Source organism: Lacerta agilis, chromosome 6, assembly GCF_009819535.1.
Source record: "Lacerta agilis isolate rLacAgi1 chromosome 6, rLacAgi1.pri, whole genome shotgun sequence".
Taxonomy (NCBI): domain Eukaryota; kingdom Metazoa; phylum Chordata; class Lepidosauria; order Squamata; family Lacertidae; genus Lacerta; species Lacerta agilis.
The window spans coordinates 6626800-6643333 of NC_046317.1; the positions used below are offsets into that span (position 1 = coordinate 6626800).

A 16534-nucleotide genomic window follows, 5' to 3' on the forward strand; every position below is an offset into this window, starting at 1 on the left:
AGGTGCCAGGGGTTTTAACTTGAAAGGTTCTGCATGCAAAAATGCTCTACCACTGCACTGTGGTCCTTTGATATATGATACAGGTACACTCTTCAGTGAGCTGGGTGTAAATGCTTGTTTGCAAACCCTGGTTTGTTTTCCATGTAATACGTTGAACAGCCTATGGTAACCAAGGCCAACCCTTCTGGATTAAGGGGTTTCTGGAGAACAGGGTTTGGCCTTCAGGCAAACTTGATTATTCGGATTTACCAATCAAATTTTATTAGGCAACCAAATACAGGTTATAGCCAGAGATTATTCTTAATTTAAAAACATGATGTATATGATGCCATGTTTGAACTTCTGTTTTGCTTATGATGACGACCCCAGTGGGCATTAACGGATATTTCTTTTAAAGCTGATTTCTTAAGAATTAGCAAAATAAACACTAATGGCTTAAGTAGCAGAGATGTGTCATTTAATCTGAATTAGGCACTCCTTCACAATTTCTGCTTAGCTTATTATCTGGAAATATTAGGATGGTCTTTAATTTCATTCTGTTACTGAGTGTAGACTCCTTTTGATGTCAATAAATGAAAAGACTTGCTTCCTGCAACAGGACAGAATATTAAATTTAACTGCATTTGTTATTTTTTGCCAAGCTTCAGTTTGTACAAACTATGCCATTTAAATGCTTCCCCCCCTTCCAAGAAGATTGATTCACTTTTCCTGTTCTCTGATCTCAAATCAAAGTTAATGTTGTAAGGATTGAAAGAAAATAATGTGGTGGTGGATTTTTCTTTATCTTTAGAACCTAAACTTCACAGGATTCCGTAAAATCCTCAAGAAACATGACAAGATCCTGGAGACCCCCCGAGGTGCAGATTGGAGAGTCGCACATGTTGAAGTGGCACCATTTTATACTTGCAAAAAAATCAACCAGCTCATCTCTGAAACAGAGGTAGAGTACATTGGCCTGTTTGTTTCGCCTGTCCTTAGACAAAATTCGCTCGGGTATTGCTAGTGTTTCTATCTTCTCGAAATGCTGCTAACCAACTTATGGTAACAATGTGGTATATCTGAATAAACCGAAGAACTGGTACAGTGGTACCTCGCAAGACGAAAAACTCGCTAGACAAAAAGGGTTTTGCGTTTTTTAGGTGACTCGCAAGATGAAATTTTCTATGGTCGTTGCTTCACAAGACAAAAATTTCAATGCATTCCTATGGGAATTAAATTTCAATGCATTCCTATGGGAAACCGTGCTTCGCAAGACAAAATTTTCGCAATACGAAACGACTCGCGGAACGAATTAATTTCATCTTGCGAGGCACCACTGTACCTTTAAATATGCCCTGCTGTTGTGAGAGTTGATAGCAACTGAGTTATTAAACATGTTTTCCTTCTGCCAAGCATCTTTTAATGGGTAGGTCTTGAATTGAGGCATGATTGATTATTTATTTATTCATTTGGTTCTTTAGACGGTGGTGACTAACGAATTGGAAGATGGAGACCGACAGAAAGCCATGAAGCGATTACGTGTCCCACCACTGGGAGCTGCACAGGTGATGAAAGATTAGCTGGGTTTAAGAGTGGCTGGGGAGGCCTGGCCAGATGGGCGGGGTATAAGTAAACAACAACAACAACAACAACAACAACAACAACAACAACAACAACAACAGCGGTGTAGCCTTTTGGTGTGACAGGGCGAATTGAGCATATGTAGTTACAAGAACTGGTGTGGGAAATTCTTCCATTTCCACTTCTGTATTTCTGATTTTGGCTTCAGAGGACTGGGAAAGGACAATGCAGCTATTAGCGTACCATGGGAGAGTAAAGTGTCCCCAAATCAAGAGAAAGTTGCATGTGGTTTTAAAGCCTGGAAGTTTTTTATCTGACCTTTGTGTGCTCTGCCGTTTCAAGGACGGATTTTGTTTTGCGTTCTTGCTGCTTATTTTCATGCAAGCTCACAAGTTAAAGCAAAGAGCTTGAGAACTCCCACCAGCATGAAGCGTACCCAGAGGCCTTGATGGAGCCGTCTCCTAATTAGACACGTCATTCATTTTAAGACACAGACAAAAGGCTCATTTGGGCTAGTGTCAGTACCTGGCATACTTGGACCTCCCACAATGCCTGGAGTCTACCATTGGATGCCTGACATTGCATTATAAAGATAATACGTGGTGCCTGCTCAGCACCAATTGGAGCTTCGTACACTTGCTTGGATGTGTCCGTATGCTGTTTTATGTCAATGAACGATAGGTAGTGATTGAACAAATGAGTGTGTGTTTCTTGACCCCTCAACTCACGCTCAGTTAACAGTAGGGAGTCTGTCTTAAAAACAAACCAAACCAAGAGGAGTCTAGAGTTATAAATTCTGAGATACTATTGATTTTGTCAGGATTTTTCCAATCTTTTTTAAAAACAACAGCAACCGAACAACATAGTTTAATTTAGCCGACAAGAATATGATTTTGTTTAAACCAACTTTCTGTTGTATCTGCAGCCTGCACCAGCATGGACTACCTTTAGGGTCGGGTTATTCTGTGGAATATTCATCGTGTTGAATGTTACAGTCATCATTTCAGGTTAGTCATCCTACACATGCATATTATGATCCTGGGAGATTTATTTTCAGTTCCTTTCCTAATAATTCATAAATTTACATTTTTTCGAAGCTATCACACAGTTCATTTTCATTAAATTGCCCAGCATCTCTTTCTTGGTCAGGTACTGCCAGTTCTTACTCCATCAATGGATATGTGAAGTTTGGAAATGTTATTCCCCAAGATACATCACTTAATACTTATTGCGCCACATTTAGTATTTTAAAGCCCAGTTTGGAGTTCATAATAAAATATGCTTTTACATATTTTGCTGCACTGCGTGAAATTTGAGCAAGCCAGGGCTGAACTGATATTACCCCTGTTAAGACCTTTCCCGGGAAAATCAGAGGCTTACTATGTCAGGTTCCTATTGGAAGACCAGACAAACGATAGAACATTAGCAGTGGCGAAGTTTCTATCGGCGGTGGCAAGAACCAATGGTCTGTACATAATGCTTATGTAACTTGAAGGCGGGCTGTCGAAACTGTGTACTGTTTTATAATGAATTGTTGGGTCTCTGGACCGTAATAAAGATTGTTGTAATTATGCTTTTACCACCTTGAATAATAGGTGCCTGCAAACATGGTCATTTCCACATCTCTAACTCCAGATTTACTTATGCACAAGTTAAAAAAAACACTAGTCCCAGTACAAATTCCTGAGGGTTTCCATTTATTACTCTACCTATTGTGAAAACTGCCCAGTTCATTCCCACTCTTTTTCCTATTCTATAGCCAATGACTGATCCATAATCGCTTTCCTCTTATTCCATGACTGTTAAGTTTACTTGGAACTTTTGTTGGGGAATACTGTCAATCCCTCTTTGGAAGTTCAAGTATGTTTGGTTGATCCTCCCGAATAAACTGAGAAGGTTTGTGAGACAGGATTTCCCTTTGCAGAAGTCATGCTAATTCTTTTTCAGCAAGACTTGTTTCCTTACATATTTTGGGTGATTATTTCCGCCAACACTCCAATAAGATATTAAGTGAGCTAACCAATAATTTTGTGGATCTTTCCTTAAAAATTAGGATTACATTGATTACTTTCCAGAGGTGGATTTTTAAGTACACTATACTGATTTTTAAAAAATTAAATTTATTGAAAAGTTCAACAATAATACATACATTTTATAAACACTCATTCAAACACTCTTTCATACATATGATAAAAACATTCATGCTTACATATAGTAAACATTATACATACTTCCTTATCCCACCATCGCCCCTCACCTCACCCTGTGCTAGGCTTCCAATCACATCAGCTGTAATATCTTTTAACTTCCATTATTTCTTGCATACTGTTACTTTTATACATTTCTTATCTTTCTATACCTCATTACCATAAATACTAATATTTTAGTATTTGTATTCTGATATTTCAGATTTCTTCTTTCTTTTCCCCTTATATTGATCACGGAACTTGTCTTATTCTGATAGAAGTTCTGGCTTTTCAATATAATTTTGTATGTATTCTTTAAACATCTTCCATTCCCTCTCCATTTTGTCTTTTGAAGCTGATTTTATTAGAAAACCAACCATTTCTCATTTGAGTTCTTTCAGAATTATTGGGCAGATGTCATCTAGGTCTGTCAACTTATTTTTAATCTGTTGAAAAGCTCTAGAGCATCATCTTATGTAGCTTCTGTTTGATTTAGTTCTTCATTTATGGAATCAATTTAGGTGTAAAATAGGGTTTCTCAACTTTCTAGAAAAGATTGTGGCAGTTTGTAACTCCCAGATAAGCTCTTTATAAGAGTCTGAAGTGTGCTGAATTCTTTTTGTACTTAATATTTGATAATTGCTACCATGCTTACTATGCTCGTATTTAGCATTCTGAACAGTTCTTATCTCTTCATCCTTTTGATGTCTGGAATAATGTTCATTTGTCTCTCAAGGTAGATCTTGGCAAGGTAGATCTCAAAATCAGATGAACCATTTTTCTCACTGCTGTTTTAAATTTTACAACTGAAGAGATAACATTAAAGTGCTTTAAGGAACAACTAATGCTGGCCATGAGAAATCTAAATCACACAAAATTTATTCAATTTATTAGAAGCCCTCCCGCACATGCATTTTTCTTCTTTTTTTAAAGGGAAATGGAAGAATATAAAGATGGTTTTACAGAAGCTCAGGAAGCAATAAAGAGAAGGGGAAAGGAGGAGGGGAAGCAGAGATTAGCGGCTGAAGGTGCAGGAAAAGAGATTATCTGTGGGGGCCCATTTACATATGCAAATGTTCACAGTACATAGGAGCAAATCAAGCAGGGAAAAGCAGACCCAATCAGGATAGTGAAGCTTCCTACATAGTCCAGGACATGCAGCTCCTTTTAAAAGCAAGTGTTTTCCTCCAGTTAGCAAATTGCTTGTTTGACTGGTTGTAGACATCTGCATATCTCTGCCCCACTTGCACTTTGTGCCCTGCTTTCCACATACATTGTGATGAAAGGGTCATGAGCCCCAGAAATGCATTCAACCTTGCTGTGTTAGTATACCGTGTTTCCCCTATTTTAAGATGTAGTCATAAAATAAGCCATAGCAGGATTTTTTCGCATTTGCGAAATATAAGCAGTACCCTCAAAATAAGCCATAGTGATAGGCGCAGTTCTGGAGGGCGCCAAGGAAGAGGCGGGGCTGGACGCGGCGCCTCCCGGCAACAGATCCAGCCTGATCCAGCTTCTCATGTGCTTACGAAGCAGTCTGCCTCCACCCTCTGCTCAATTTCCCATTATAAAGGCACAGGCGGTGCGGCTGGACTTTTGTTTTTTAAAGTTGGCAACCTCTGCACCAACTCGGTACTTTCCAATTCTGTCTGCATACGGCTCGGGTTTTTTTTTCTTTGAGCAGCACCTTCCCCCCCCCATCTTTGCCCGCCCCCAAACCAAAGCTCCCTCCACTGGCTGCGATCGGCCCACATGCATCAAGCAGGACACACGGAGGACGAAGTGCCACCAAAGACGCGTGACTTTGGTGCATTTGGGGAACAAAAAATGAGCGGCCAGTCGGCCGAGAAAGCGCACACCCGCCTCCCTCCCGGGAGAGTCGTGCCTTTAAATGCTGGGGGCTGAGCACTCGCCGGGGACTCCAGCGCCCGCCTTGCTCTCTCCAGCCACCCGCTCTGGCTCCCGCTTGTTGCTCAGACCGGTTGGCGAGGCAGGCGGGCGGCGCACAGTGCGACGATGGGCTGAGCTGGAGGGGGGGGGGAAGCCACAACTCTCTGTTGGCTGTTGCTCCCCCCAAAGGGGTGGGGGACGAATAAAATCCCTCCAGCCTTCAGGGACAAGGCAGACTAACCAGCTCCTCAGGAGCCTCGCAGCAGTTCTGTGCATGCTTACGTAATAAAAATAAGACATCCTCTGAAAATAAGCCATAATGTGTTTTCTTGAGGGGAAAAATATATATATATAAGACGATGTCTTAAAATAGTGGGAACACGGTTTGTTCTGCATTTGGGGATGAGCACTTTCTGCATATGCCTCATTCCTAGTGAGTCAGTCTTGTAGGACCTTATCAACATTTCGAGCCCAGGCTGTTTGGGAATCTTCACCAACTATAGTATTTAAAACAGGAACTACTGACTTGAGTAGATCCCTCTTTATTTTCTAAAATAAATCTGTCCATGGCCTCCCTTTTTAGCCTTGTACAAACTTCTCCATAGCTTCCTCCTTTTGTAAGTCTGGTGTGACAAAAGCTGTTAATTTCAACTTGCTTAAGTTTCTGCAGGTATGGCCATTAAATGTAATTTATCCCAGAATGTGGGTTTTCTGGGCCCAAAATTTCAGATGTCCTAATTTTAGGCATAGTATTTGGGCAGTGGGTTCTGATCAGTGGTTAGGTTGTGTGGCGTCACACACAGCCTTTTACTGATATTTTAAGTCCAGGTGAGGAGTATGTTTTTTTATTGCGAGGGAGCAGAAAATTGACTGTCTCCCGTGAGTGATCCATTCTGCACATGTTTGATTTGAATCTTCTCCTTGACAGGTGTCATTTTTCTGAAAGCATTGAACGTGTGGCCACTCGTAAGAATCTACCGAGGTGGCTTTCTCCTGATAGAATTCCTCTTTCTCCTTGGGATTAACACATATGGCTGGAGGCAAGCTGGAGTGAATCATGTCCTCATCTTTGAGCTCAACCCTCGCAGTAATTTGTCCCATCAACATCTCTTTGAGGTAAGTAGTACAATAGGGTGTTGGAGCACCCTAATTAGTAGTAGATGTTGTTATCCCCTTTGCTGTTTGATCGTCTGGATATATCAACTTCAAAACCGATTACCTTTCTAGTGTCAATTTTCACAGGACACTTCGTCAGGAATATAGTTAGGTAGATTATTCTTGAACTTGATTATGAATGCAGACAACTTTTAGTTCTTCAGATACTGCCCTAATTGTAAAGCTTTTACCGTCCAAATAGAAAATACATTATCCACCGGGAGTCTGCAGGAAATCCATTGTCTCTTTTCTGCATCAGGGGATAATGCTTTTAAATCCCAAGCATGCTTTTTCAAGGTAGTGTGTGGTGAATTTCATTGTGACAAGGTTGGCTGCTGCGAGAGTAGGTTGCTGAATTAGCCTTGGCCTGATCCAGCACGTCTCTTCTTTTGTTAACAACCCTGTAGCATTATCAATTGCTGTTGTAGCCCAACGTGAATATAACAACCCCTGCAGTATAGTTCACTTTTATACCCCATTTTCGGATGGAGGTCTGTGCTTGAGTGCCAGCCCTACATTGTAGTCTCAGACAATCAGCCGAGGTTGGTTTGAATTCCCAGTCAAAAACATACAATACTTAACGGGTTGCAGCAAAGGTCAAGCTTCTGAAATTTCCCACTCACACCTCCTTCCCGGTCAAATCAAGCACTCAGTTGCATACAGAAGCTTCTTGCTTTGCTGATTTGCATGCAGACTTTTAAATATTAAAACACGAAACTGAAAATGCACATAACGTAAAATTAGGGTCTCCTGCCTTTGATGCCAACTTTTGTTTTTTCAGCCCCCTCAGCTACAGACTCAGTTAACATGCACACCAGGGATACATTACTGGTTATACACTTAATAGAGAACTTGATTCTCCAAATGCCATTATTTGTGTGGCTAAGATGACACCACTCACACACATGAAGGAGATACCAGCAGACTTGTATCTAAGGTAGAACCCCCCCCCCTAATAACAGCCCAGTGAGGACTGAGCATACTCAGTGGGTATGGAATGCCAACTGTTGGAGAAAATTCAAAACATTGGAGAGGGAGAATTGAACGAACTAGCCAGAATCTTGCAGTGAAACATTCTGTTATGGGTTCTACTTGTTTGTTTTCTATTTTCGCAAGTGGCAAAAATGGGGCTATGCTTAGCAGCACCTTGCAGCTTCATGTCTAGCAATATTTCTACTGGTAATTATTATTTGAATAAAAACAAGGCATTTACCGTATATACTCGAGTATAAGTCGACCCAAATATAAGCCGAGGCACCTAATTTCCCTACAAAAATGTGGGAAAGCTTATTGACTCAAGTATAAGCCGGTTCGCCTTTGCCACTGTGGTAGAGGAGGAACGAGCAGCCCAAAGCAGCCCTTTGGGCTGCTCCTTCCTCTTCCTCCTTTGCTGCTGTGGAACTCACCCCGTTGCAGGGTTTCGAACCGCCATTCTTCTGATCAGCAAGCCCTAGGGCTCTGTGGTTTAACCCACGGTGCAATGTTCCCTTGTGTTATACAGAGAAGGCTGGGATCCTGTCCTGTTTAAGCAGGAGCCAGGGAAAGTGAGCACCTGTGGGGTTTTAATACTTCCTTAACTGATAGGCTTTCTGCCTTCTGGGGTCTAAAGTTTGCATTTATGTGAGCAGTACAGGAATGGAACAAGCTGCCTGGGGAGAGTAAAGAACCACCGTTCTTGCACACTTCTTAAGGAATGGTTGACTTGAGTATAAGCCGAGGGCAGCTTTTAAAGCACAAAAAGTGTGCTGAAAAACTAGGCTTATACTCAAGTATATAAGTATATATCTAAATCTTACATGTGTACAAAACAATATAATTTCATGTGCTTTAAAAGTTACACATAATACACTTTGTGTAGTTTAACCATTATTATTTTTTACTATGGGTTATAAATATCTGTAATCTTCACCTTTATGAAAATATAGTGCAGAACAAATAGTTCAGATTTGAGAATATATTGCTTTTTTTACAAACGAATTGTTTGTGTTTTTCTTTCATCTGCCTAGGTTGCTGGATTTCTTGGAACATTGTGGTGCCTGAGTCTGCTGGCATGTATCTATGGTCACCCCTATGTTCCTATGCAGGCAAACCCACTTATATTGTATGGATTTATGTTGCTGTTTCTCATAAACCCTACCAAAACCTTCTACTACAAATCCCGTTTTTGGCTGCTCAAACTCTTGGTAAGCTGAGACATGCTCAAAACCCATAAAATAGCACCTTGTTTTTCCACTGTAAAAACAGCAGTGACTCCGTCTGTAAAAACAGCAGAGTCACCTGTCCCACTTATCAACAGGGGCACTTGCACAAAATGCTTGTTAAACATGATTGAGGGTCTCACTGTGTGTGCAAATGTATGTGCAAATGAGCAAAAGGTTAAGTTAGCATGATACCCTTAGCGGTCACTGCTGATACCATAACATTCTCTTTTGCAAGTAAAAATTAAAACTTTTGTGATATAACAGTTCTGCAGTCATTACTGAAATAGTAATTCCGGGTACTAGCTAATTAAAGTTTCAGGTTGAAGTTAAAGGTTCTTCTTGTATGAAGAATATTGTACAAACTCTTCAGTAGAAAATGCTGGCGATTTTGATAGTTTTAAAATTATTTAAAGTGTCTGTTTGCACTTGTATGGCCCTATAGTCACACATCCTAGTGACTTGTTAAGAAATTGCACTTGCAGACTCTTGCCTTGGTAATAAAAACAGAACCGTTCTGTCGTGTTTTCACACGTCTGAAGCTGCAGGGTTGAACCTTGGTCATGTAACAACAGTGGCAATTAATTTCTCAGCTTATTTGTATATGTTACTATGTTCTCCCTGTGTACTAGAGGTTTGGGGCATCTTTAGCAACTGTTTCTCGCAGCTGCTGTGGGCACAGCAGTTCCTAGCCCACTCGTGCTCTTGCTTCATCTCGTTGTTTCCAATAGAATGGGACAGGGCATTTGCTCCTGATGCTCTTGGCATGAGAATTTGCGAGAGGTGTCGGAACCAAAAGATGTCCAATAGCTTCTCACAGAGCCTCATTCAGAAGCACCTTCCTAAATTTTCCAGTGGTTTCTTACTGCCAAGCAGTTGCGTTTAGGAAAGCAGCCTAATCTGGTTTTGTCTGTGCAAATTAACACTTAAGCCATGTTCAGATGACTGTCTGTAGATGCATAAATGGTTGCTTATGAAGCTGTGGGTGCACACTTTCCAATAATAATAATAATAATAATAATAATAATAATAATAATAATAATAATAATAATAATAATAATAATAATTTATTATGTGTACCCCGCCCATCTGGCCGGGTCTACCCTGCCACTCTGGGCAGCTTCCAACAAATATTAAAATACATTAAAATATCACAGATTAAAAACTTCCCTAAACAGGGCTGCCTTGCCCTTCCTGTGCTCAAGCTTTAGTACCCAAACCCTGGTGTGTATTAAACTGGAGTTCCCTGTTCGGTTTGAATCCAGGGAACTCTTGAGTTTATGTCAGTATCCTTGTTCGTTAGCTAAAATTAAGCTCAAGCTACACGGTTTGGTCATAATGTGGAATTCTGAGTTAATGTAAGCCCAAATCTGGATATCAAACACATCCTGTGGTAGAACACAGATCTGCTGTTTTAAGAAGTTGTGGACAATTGGTTGTACACAGCCTTAGTCTGCAATAAGTGTGTCATGCACACAAATGGGTGTTTTTCATGAACATTTGCACTTCCTGAGTTGAGTTCTGTGCTACTGTTGACACTAGTTAGTTCGAATGTGTCAGGGATCTAAATGACGATGATCTTATTGGTTACACATTTGCCAAACGTGTTAGTCTTTTTTTAAGGAAATCAATAAGGTATTGATTGGAACATTTCTGAATCTTCAGCAATGCAAACATTATTCTGTATCCCCTGCTTTGTGTTGTGTACAACTGAGCATCAAGACTAGATATTCTTGATGTTGCCCTTTTAGCGTTTTGTTGTTATAACTAAGCAGGCAGGAAGAGCTGTAATCTAAGGTAAATGGAGCATGAAATGGTCTAGCTTGAGAGGCGCATACCTGATTTCAGACCTTGAGGGGGAAATGGGCTGAGATGGAGAAAAATCTGTTTTTACTATTAGTTCAAATTCCCTCCAGCCATCATGGTTGAAGAAGTGTCTGACAGCAAACATTTCTATTGGTGGTCCTTGATGCCGAACAAGTTTCCTACACTTGGTATATTTGTAGGCAGGATACTCAACAATATTTCACCATTTACATCACTCACCTTACAAAAAAATGTGATGTTATTACCAATTTTATTACCAATTGCCAACACTGTACAGCTGCATTTATCCAAAAACTGTATGATGGCCAAATGATACTATCAATCAGGAACATATAATAAACAAAGGATTTGCGTAGTTACACTGCCACACAGATCTGTTCTATAATGCTAGATAATTTGATCATTTCTATAGAAGAGAACATGCTATCATTTTCTGTAACTATGTTTTGTGTTGACTAAATGTGTATGACACTTTTTCTTTTTCTTTTGCAGTTTCGGGTGTTCACTGCCCCCTTCCATAAGGTGGGCTTTGCAGATTTCTGGCTGGCCGACCAGCTTAATAGTCTGGCTGTGATACTTATGGACCTTGAATACATGATTTGTTTCTATAGCTTTGAGCTCCAGTGGGCAGCCAATGATGCATTGCTGGCAGATCCAGGTATGTCAATGAGAAGGGAGCTTCATTAACGGCCATGTGCAGGCAAATTTAGGCTTATTTGCTCAATGGAAAAACCATAACAAATATAGGCATTTGGCATGCAATAAAAAAAAACCCCACACATTTACTTGGTGTGTGGGAATGATGATTGTTTATAGCACCTAATTAGGAACTTAAAAGTTTATAGGAAAGTGCTTCTGATAAGCTAGGTTTTAAGGTCCAGTTCAGTGTGTGTGTGTGTGTGTGTGTGTGTGGTTGAATTGTTGGTGTGTTTGCTTCATTTGTTCGCTAAGTTTCCATGCCATGACTTTACGTGATGAGGCATTTGCTGTATTTTTTGCTCCATAAGACGCACTTTTTTCCTCCTAGAAAGTAAGGGGAAATATCTGTGCGTCTTATGGAGCAAATGGTGGTCCCTGGAGCTGAATTGCCCAGGGGCCAAAAGAGGATCATGCTTTCTATTTTACAAAGAGAAAAAGGGGTGTTGAAAGGACCCCGCTCAGCAGCTGATCAGCAAGAGATCAGGAGAGAGATAAGAGTCCCTGGCTCCCTTTCAGCCCCGCCCTCTTGCCCAGGCCTCCATTGTTGAATGTGCTACAGAGGGAGCTTGTTTGTTTCCCCAGCGACATGGGACTGGCTGATTAGATTATCTGTCTGGAAACTGTAGAAAAGGCTCCCTTTCCTTTAGAAGCTGCAGAAATGTGAGTTGAACCCCATAAAAATGGGGCTTTTACTCTTTGCTTTTCCCCCTTTGCAAAAAAAAGCTGCAAAACTTTTAGCTGATCCTCAAAAAAACCAGGGCTTTTCCCTTTGCAAAAAAGCTGCAAAACTTTTAGCTGATCCTCAAAAAAAACCTAGGGCTGTTCCCTTTGCAAAAAAGCTGCAAAACTTTTAGCTGATCCTCAAAAAACCAGGGCTTTTCCCTTTGCAAAAAAGCTGCAAAACCTTTCGTTGATCCTCAAAAAAAACAGGACTTTTTTCTTGTTTCCTCCTCTAAAAACGAGGTGCGCCCTATGGTCCAGTGCGCCTTATGGGGCGAAAAATACTATATGAAATGTCCCTGGACTGGAGAAGCATTAGATTAATAATGCTGGGCCATTGCTTGAACCACAAAGCTACTTTCCTTGGATAAAATGAGACAGTTTCAAGAGGAAACTACAGGACATGTTTTGCCTTGCATTTAGAAGCTTGTCTTTATTTTTTGCAGTTGGTCAGATCTGCAACACCTATGCCTATGGAGTGCGAGCAGTTGTCCAGTGCATTCCTGCGTGGTTGAGATTCGTCCAGTGCCTGCGCCGATACCGTGACACCAAGCGGGCCTTTCCCCACCTTGTCAATGCTGGCAAATACTCCACAACCTTCTTTATGGTGACATTTGCAGCCCTTTATGCAACTCATAAAGGTACTGGTTTGAGAACCTTTGCTGGTTGGTTTGATTCTTCTACTTTAAATGCCAACATCTTATTTCTCAGAACGGTTGGCACAGTATAGTTATGGGACATAGGGGAGAAACCATTGCAGAATTCAGGGGGTACAGGTTAAGACTCAATCATAGCTTCTGGGGAAATAGTGGACTGTGTTTAAACTTGAGCATGGCTCAGTAAAATCAAGTTAGTTCTTCATGCCCACCGTTTAAAACAGTTGTATTTATTTCTGTATAGTCAGAGTACTACAATTTCTCTCTTCCCAAATTACTATTTATTCAAGACCGTGGTTACTTTACAGATGCTTAATAAGGGAGGGAAGAGATGAGGGTAGCAGCAGGTGAACATGACTAAATGCAGTTAAATGTCTTTAAAATAGGAATCATAAAATGAATTCTAAATCTATTAAACCTGCAAGTTGGCCCCAGAAGTGGATTATTTGTTTCTCATTAACGATTAAGATCATACCAGAAGTAATTCTGTTGAATTCAATGGAATTCACACTCTTTGTGAGGGTAAAAAATGATGGTTGCAAAACATTTCCTATCAAGGTAGGAAAAGATCCCTTCCCTCAGATGTTTTTGCTGTGAACAAAAATGGTTTAAATGCTAGATATTGAAAAAAATTAACAAGGGTTCAAGACTATGTTTTGTAATTAACCACCTTTTAAGGATGGGTGTTGACAGTGCTGGATAAAACTGAAAAGTGACCATAATCGTACGAGTGTTGAGAAATGTTCCCAGTGCCTTTTGACTTCCAGGTGTAATTTTTACTCAGAATGATGGGCAATTGCTTCCAAGCCATTAATCTGCAGGTTGAGGTATCTGAACCAGCATGTTTCCACATCTCCGTGGAAACCACAGTGATTTGCTTTTGCTGTTCTTGCAGAAGAATAAGGCTTTTTCTTCTTTGTGCTTTAAGCAGTCACTGTGCTTGTCTTTGTTCCTTTCCCGTCAACTCCCATATGAGTCAAGAGATTTCAGACTGTCTTTAAAACACATGCTGATTTATCCACACATGTAGGCAAGAGTGCATGTTTTGAGTAATCTGCATACTTGTAGGTACAACGAAAGCAGAATTTGAGCTGCAGAATCTCAACTTTTTAAAACTGCCCTCCGGTAAGCTTCTAATTCTCCTCCTCTTCAGGTTCAGCACAACAAATTGTGCCACCTAAGGCAGGGGGTGGCTCCTACCACACACATAAACACAAACATAAACACACACACACACACACACACACACCAAGCACAACCACACACTTTTATTTCTGCCCTCTGACAATCCCCATCTCCTCTTTGCAGCACCAGTGCTGTCCTCTTCTGAAGGGCTTGTCTGGGGAAGAGGGAGCTGATAAGTTTTGGTTATGGAGTTAAGAATAAAAAAACACAGTCTTTTCCACTCATACATGTGCATAGCACATTTCTTTAGGGTGTGCACCCGGATAATTATTTCAACAGAGGAAGGAAAGGGGGTGGGAACGACAAGACACAAATAAGTAGGTAAAGAGGCCAAAAGCAAACAAAGGGACCACAACAAGAGTGGGCGAGAAGTCAAAACAGGAGATTTTCCTGCAGAGAAAAATGCCCATGCTAAGCTGACTAGAAGCAGGACAGATTTGGAGTGCGGAATGGCTTCTCTGTCTTCCTTACTTGCATGCCACAAAAGTAGCCCCTCGCTCCCAGCTCCCTCTCTCTCTCCACATAAGTGACAAGTAGCTCATAGCAACTGAGGGAGTTAGGTTGCTGCACCATACCCTCTTTCTTATCATTTTGGATGTTTAAATTTCTATTTTCTTAGCGTTGCAGTGTCACAGAAGACTGCTTTATACAATAAACGATGTGGCATTTGATATTCTGTGACTGACACGGTTTCATAATGTAGTTTGGTACAGATTTTGCATTGTTACCTGAAAAAATATTCTGTTGGCTGCCGTTTCATAGTTTTCCAACTTAGGCTTCTCAAAAGCTTTGGGATAAATGTTAGGTCTAATATTTGCCTGAAATAAATTTCATCAGAATTGGTTAAGCTGTAGCTTTAACAGCTAGTTATGCTGATAAGGAGATGTTTTTGGTCATATTGACTGCCAGTGTGGTGTAGTGGTTGAGAGCGGTAGACTCGTAATCTGGTGAACCGGCTTCGCGTCTCCGCTCCTCCACATGCAGCTGCTGGGTGACCTTGGGCTAGTCACACTTCTCTGAAGTCTCTCAGCCCCACTCACCTCACAGAGTGTTTGTTGTGGGGGAGGAAGGGAAAGGAGAGTGTTAGCTGCTTTGAGACTCCTTCGGGTAGTGATCAAGCGGGATATCAAATCCAAACTCTTCTTCTTCTTCTTCTTCTTCTTCTTCTTCTTCTTCTTCTTCTTCTTCTTCGTCTTCGTCTTCTTCTGCCACTCTTGGCTTTAGACCTCAAAGTTGGATTCCTTAAGTATATATAGATTTGTCTTCAGCGGGTCAAAACCTATCAGGACTCAAAAACAAACACATTTCCCTCAAGTAGTCTCATAAGTTGGGAGATCTCTCTGATTAAGAGGAATCATTCCAATAATAGAGCATCTTTAGCTTATTTTATTATAATTTAAAGCTCCATTATAATGTGTGCCTTTCGAGCTGTGTTCATCTCTGTGTTTCTTTTGCCTGATTGGCCAGAAACTAATAGCCTAGTTCGGAGCTGGTAGTGAAATGCCAGGGTACCACCAATAGAGGGAAGCACCCCAAGTTGTCAGTGTGGTATAATGGGGAGAACTGGAAGGTGATGTGAAATTGGGAAGTCAACTCTTTGCCATTAAGAATGGATGCGCTTCTAAAGGGGCATTAGTGTGAAAACCTGGGGAGGGAACCTTGTTGCTTACTGCTTTGTGCAAAAGAACAGGCCTGTAATGGTTGCCATGGTGACAGAAGTATGTTCATTATTTTTTCAAAGGCCTCCCACCCCATTACGCTCTTATATGCAGTTGCTAGCTTCAGGGGGAAGGGGGAGGGAGGCTCCGAGCCACCAGCCTAGAAACCAATAATCCTCTTTATGGAAGGTCAGGTTGCTGTTGGCTGCCATCATCTCTTTGTGTAGGAGCCGCTGAACATGTTACAGCTGTTCTGGTGGAATTGTTTTCCTTCATTGATGGTTGTAGTCAAGGAAATTTCTGGCTCTTTCCCAGTCTGATTCTCATGCACATATTTATATAGATTAGCTAGACTCCTTTGGGACAGAGTTTTGAACAGCCACATCAAGCACTCAAGCGGCATTATCTATGGGCAGTGATCCAAGCACATTTATGCGTGTAATTGTGACTGAAATTAGTAGGACTTGCTGCATATAATGCGTTTAGCCTGGGATACTGGAAAGTTTTGCCCATATGAGTGCAAGGGGAGATAATTCATTGTGTAGGATATTAGCAGCTCTTTTCTTGAAACTTGTTGCTTCTGGTGAAAAACGTTTACCCTTCAAAATCAACAGCCAAGGTTGTAGTGTGCTCTTCTCTCATTCAGCCTTGTAACTAAAACATGTCAACGGATATCAATCCCTCTCAAACCGTTACTTGTAGGGATAGCATCCTACTAGATGTTGGTGTTTTGTTTGTATTCCCCAATATCCTGAGCTGCGTAACGTTACAAATCTCAAGTATTGTGATTTTTTTCAATA

General features: G+C 40.9%; 1 protein-coding gene across 1 annotated transcript in view; it reads left to right on the forward strand.

The window, feature by feature from the left end:
* Positions 1-16534, forward strand: part of XPR1 (xenotropic and polytropic retrovirus receptor 1) — a 98220-nt gene that overhangs the window by 61868 nt on the left and 19818 nt on the right. The window contains exons 5-11 of the mRNA XM_033151317.1: positions 791-940; positions 1461-1544; positions 2486-2567; positions 6565-6752; positions 8798-8974; positions 11309-11474; positions 12682-12876. Coding sequence (XP_033007208.1) covers positions 791-940; positions 1461-1544; positions 2486-2567; positions 6565-6752; positions 8798-8974; positions 11309-11474; positions 12682-12876 — 1042 coding nt within the window. The remainder of the gene's footprint in view (positions 1-790; positions 941-1460; positions 1545-2485; positions 2568-6564; positions 6753-8797; positions 8975-11308; positions 11475-12681; positions 12877-16534) is intronic.